Below are 4,352 nucleotides of genomic sequence, written 5' to 3' on the forward strand. Positions count from 1 at the left end.
TTCAATCACATAGACCACGACGTCGATCTCCATGGTCATCATCCATGCCATCGACACCAACTCTTTCATCCATCTCGTTGTAATCCTAAACCAATTGTGGATTCATAAATGTCTCACTTTAATCATTCCTGTGTTATTGATAAGAACACCTCGGTGATGTCTTGTGCCTCTATGTCCAAATAGTTCCCTATTTCTCAGTGAGACGGAGTAACCCTGGTATTTATATGAACTGAATGTCAACAAAACACCAAGTCCGGCACACCATAACGCCACAAACTTTGTGCTTTATCTCGTATGGAACCCTAAGATCAAGTTGGTATATGAGAGCATAAACAAGTTTAATCCCCTAAATCACATGCCTGGCTATGTGCATATACAGCTGGGACAATCTGATCGCTTTCTTTCTCACAGTACATACAGTTGACTCATCCATGCCATCTATGTGCAATTGATTGTACATCAACTAATCCCTAGACTAGATCGATGACCATGTCGATCTCCCAAGGCAATTTCATAACACCAAAACGAAGTAAATTTAACTGCATACAAGGATAAATCCACGGACCTATAAACAAAAAAGAAATCTACACCGCCCGAGGTCGATCGATCACTTGTGCGCCGCCGCGCCAGCGCCGCGCCCCATGTAGGACGTGATCGCCGCCGCCAGCACCGACTGGAAGCTCGGGTCCAACGTGATCGCCTTCGCGATCGTGTCCGTCACCGCCGGCGCGGCCGCGGGCGCGCCATGGACGCCGCCGCCGCTGGACGTTCTCTGCAGGTACGACGACGAATGGGCGGCGCCGTACAGCTGCTCCGCCCTCGTCGTCGCCATGCCCAGGCCGAAATGCTGCCCCATTGCCGGCAAGGAGCTCTTGCCGTAGAACGGAAGCCCCCCGGCGTACGGCGCCAGGTAGCCGCTGCTCCACGCCGCCGGCAGCGCCTTGGACTCGTACCCTGCCGCGTAGGGAGACTGGTACTGCTGCTGCATGAGCGAGTGCGGGGCGGTGAGGTCGAGCGTGACGGTGGGGCAGGACGCGATGGTGGAGATGGTGGTCGGGCCCAGGAGCCCTGCGGACGCGAAAGGGAGGTGGTGTCCGTGGGACGAGGACGAGGAAGAGCCGGCGAGCAGCATGGACGCCGCGGCGGAGGTGGTGGACGCCATGGCCGCGGCGGCCGGCGGCAGCGGGTGGCTGTGCGTGCCCTCGTAGGTCGTGATCAGGATGGACATGTCGTCGGCGCATCTCTGCACCTGCTTCCGCACCGGGCAGGACGGTGCCACGGTGCACCGGTAGTAGGCGCGCGGGCACGGGTTCCCCTTGGAGATCTTTTGCCCGTACTTCCGCCATTGGCATCCATCGTTCATCTGTTCATCATCAACACGCAGAGAACTCATTAGCTCATCATGATTTTGAATTCAAACCAATTCAAAAGTATTTTCTTGTGGCATGCAATTTTGTACTGTATGTTGTACTATGCGCAAACGTACCGTGGGGGTGTCGCATTTGACACGGACGGAAACCCTAGCCTTCTTGGCCTGCTGCTGGAGCACCTCGTCGTCGGCTCCGTCGACCCCGGCGCTGGGGCTCTTGCGTGCTTTGGTCGCCGGTGGGCAAGCGGCGGCCGGCAGGTCGCTACCGGGCGCGGCGGAGTCGTCGGCGCTGCTGTCGGAGCTGAGGTTCATAAGGGGCGTCGCTGACGGGCGGGCGACCTGCCTGTTGTCGCCGTCAGTGGAGCGACGGCTGCTGAGCCCGAGCGACAGCTGATCGTCGGGGTCGGTCTCGGTTCCGGAGGACGACGACGACAGCGACCTCTGGTGGGCGCCCTTGGGGCGGGCGTAACCGCCGCTGCCGAGGCTCAGGGAGACGAGATCGTCGGCGGTGGGTGCCGGCGCGGAGGCTGCAGGGAGCTTGTCGGCGGCCGGTGCTTGGTGCTTGACCTTGACGGCGTCCTGGAAGTGCGTCTGGAGCGACTGGTAGTCCCTGACGATGTGGGAGAGCAGCGTCTTGAGGCGCTCGTTCTCCTCCCTCACCTCGCCCATCTCCGCCTTGGTCGCCTCCAGCTTGTCGTCCTGCACATGCACAATACCCAAGAGAAATCATTAGATGATGAGAACTGTACATCGTACTAGTGATTCTTCGTAAATAATCCCACATGATTCGATCTTTAATTTGGTGCAATTCATTCTTAACTTGCTTCTACTACTAGTACTATTTCTTACTACATAGCACTCCTAATTAAACAGCTCTCAGTTTGACTTGCAGATCATAGTTTGTAGTAGTACCTTGCTGGTGGTGATCGAATTTCTTTGCGTGGATGGGAAACTCTCGAGGACCATTGGAAGCGCGCTTGCGATCTGCAGGCCAAACAATTAAAGCTAATTAAGTTACAACTCGATCTCAAGAAGGAACATGTAGCTATAGGGTACACGTTCATCGATCACCAGCTCAATTATTCATGGTGATGCACAGCACTGCCGGGTTAACATGCATCTAGTGGACAACTTAAAGAGAAGGAGCAGATTATGTGTGTGTACCTCCATGGTCTCCGGCTTGTTCTCCTCTTTCACCGGCGGCGGCCTCTCGACGGCGACGTCCATGGATGGATCAGTCACAAAGATCAAGCAGCTAGCCACGAGATGGAGGGAGCTTTGTTCGCTTTGGATGAGCAAGAGACGCCTTGTGGTTGCAGTAGCCCCGCGCCCTCCTTATAAAGAAGGATCGGAATCGAAGCGACGACGACGACTAGGACGAAGCCTACACTTTCTGACTCGCCGGGGATTAAACTAATCGAAAACCAGCAGTTGCTGCGTGCTCCGCGTACCAAATCTCAAATCCCAGTGCCTGGCTCCTTAACCTACTATCACGGCGGCCCGGTTGCTGGTTCCCGTCCAGACCATCGAGCGAGCAAACGAGCTCATAAACAATGTCAACGCGTGTACCCAGCCTCCCTCATGGGCAGCTACCTCACCCGTCCAGACCTGCCTGCCTGCTAGCGGGTGAGGTAAGCAGGCTGCCTTGGCTTCCCCATTCCCCAATATAATACCGCCCTCGCGCGCGGTGGTCACCACCGCCCGTGGCCGTCGTCAGCGTCGTCGCCGCCCACAACGTGTGCTGCAAGTCGCCGGCCCCCGCCGCGTTGGTTCCGCGAGCGAGCTAGCCCCCCTCCGAATGCGGATCGCACGCACGCACGCACGGACGTGCGACCTGCTTCATACATCCAATCATCCTTCCCTTTCGCTCCGAGAGAGAGGCTTTGACTTAGCTAGCTTAGATGTGTTCTTGGTTAGCGTATGTACGCACGCAGCATGAGCGTGCAGCTAGCGTTGAATTCGTTTGGGGCCGTCTTGTGTGTTGACTTTCGTACGGCTAACCCGGAGAAGCAAGCAACTGGTGATCGGAATTGTTCAGCCAGCCATCGGTCGGTCGGTCGGTCTGTCCAATTTGAGTCTGAACTGTTCTCCTCTCCACGTAAAAATATGGTCTGAATTCTCGAATAACGCCTCGACGTGAGTGACGCACACACGCAGTACTGATTCAGGATTTACGTGCATGCAGCGGGTCAAACGTAGTAACAGCGAAAACTCGGATCGGTCACTGAACTCAGGCGTGAAAAGTAAAAACGTGGAACAACAGCGCGAGTGCAAGTACAGCCCGGTCAGCACCCATTTACCTGTTCTGTCCCGGTCGGTAATGGTGCTTTTTTTACATGATAATACGTGTCCCAATCATATTATAAAGATCAAAATACAAATCACGTAAGGACCGAGATGACAAAACTAAAAAAATAATAGAACATCTTTAAGCTTAACACCAACACCCGTTATCTGCCTCCAGCACCATCGTAGCCGCCACCGAAAAAAAGAATGACGGGTCGCCTCCCTCCCTCCCTCCATCCATCATTTTTCAAGCTACGTGGTATGAGAGGAAGGGAGTAGTACGTACATACGTAACTGTACTTGTAATCAGCAGCTGGGCTGTTGCGTCTGAACAGTACATGGTACTAGGGCATGTGCGGGGTACTGTAGAGTCGCCGGCGCACATGCACAGTACTCGATCGATCCCAATTTATGCGACGCGACGCGAGGTCATATCATGTGCTGGATGATAAAGAAAATGCGTGCGTACGGCGTGTGACCGGATGCGATGGCGATCCGTTCCCTCCCAAGTCCAAGAAGTCTTCGTCTGCTAAGATTAAGTATAGTAGAGGTGAGGACACGATGGATGGATCGAACCTCCGGTACGTGCCTGCGATGGAGCGTGACGTTCTCCTCGCCGCGATCAAATCAGAGGCAAGTCGTCCAAGCCAGGCCTCCTGAATGCGATGTGGCCTCCCATCGAATTGGGCATGCAAAG

The 4,352-nt window shown here is 55.0% G+C and overlaps 1 protein-coding gene across 1 annotated transcript; it reads right to left on the reverse strand.

Moving 5' to 3' along the window:
* Positions 1–374: 374 nt before the first annotated feature.
* On the reverse strand, positions 375–2,853 carry LOC123065000 (probable WRKY transcription factor 72). Its single transcript, XM_044488376.1, has 4 exons — positions 2,534–2,853; positions 2,282–2,353; positions 1,487–2,068; positions 375–1,363 (listed from the first exon to the last, which is right to left on the reverse strand). The coding sequence occupies exons 1-4, from the start codon at positions 2,594–2,596 to the stop codon at positions 608–610; spliced, it is 1,473 nt and encodes a 490-aa protein (XP_044344311.1). The 5' UTR covers positions 2,597–2,853; the 3' UTR covers positions 375–607.
* Between the last annotated feature and the right edge of the window lie 1,499 nt (positions 2,854–4,352).

The sequence above is a fragment of the Triticum aestivum genome, chromosome 3B, assembly GCF_018294505.1.
Source record: "Triticum aestivum cultivar Chinese Spring chromosome 3B, IWGSC CS RefSeq v2.1, whole genome shotgun sequence".
In the NCBI taxonomy this organism is placed as follows: Eukaryota; Viridiplantae; Streptophyta; class Magnoliopsida; order Poales; family Poaceae; genus Triticum; species Triticum aestivum.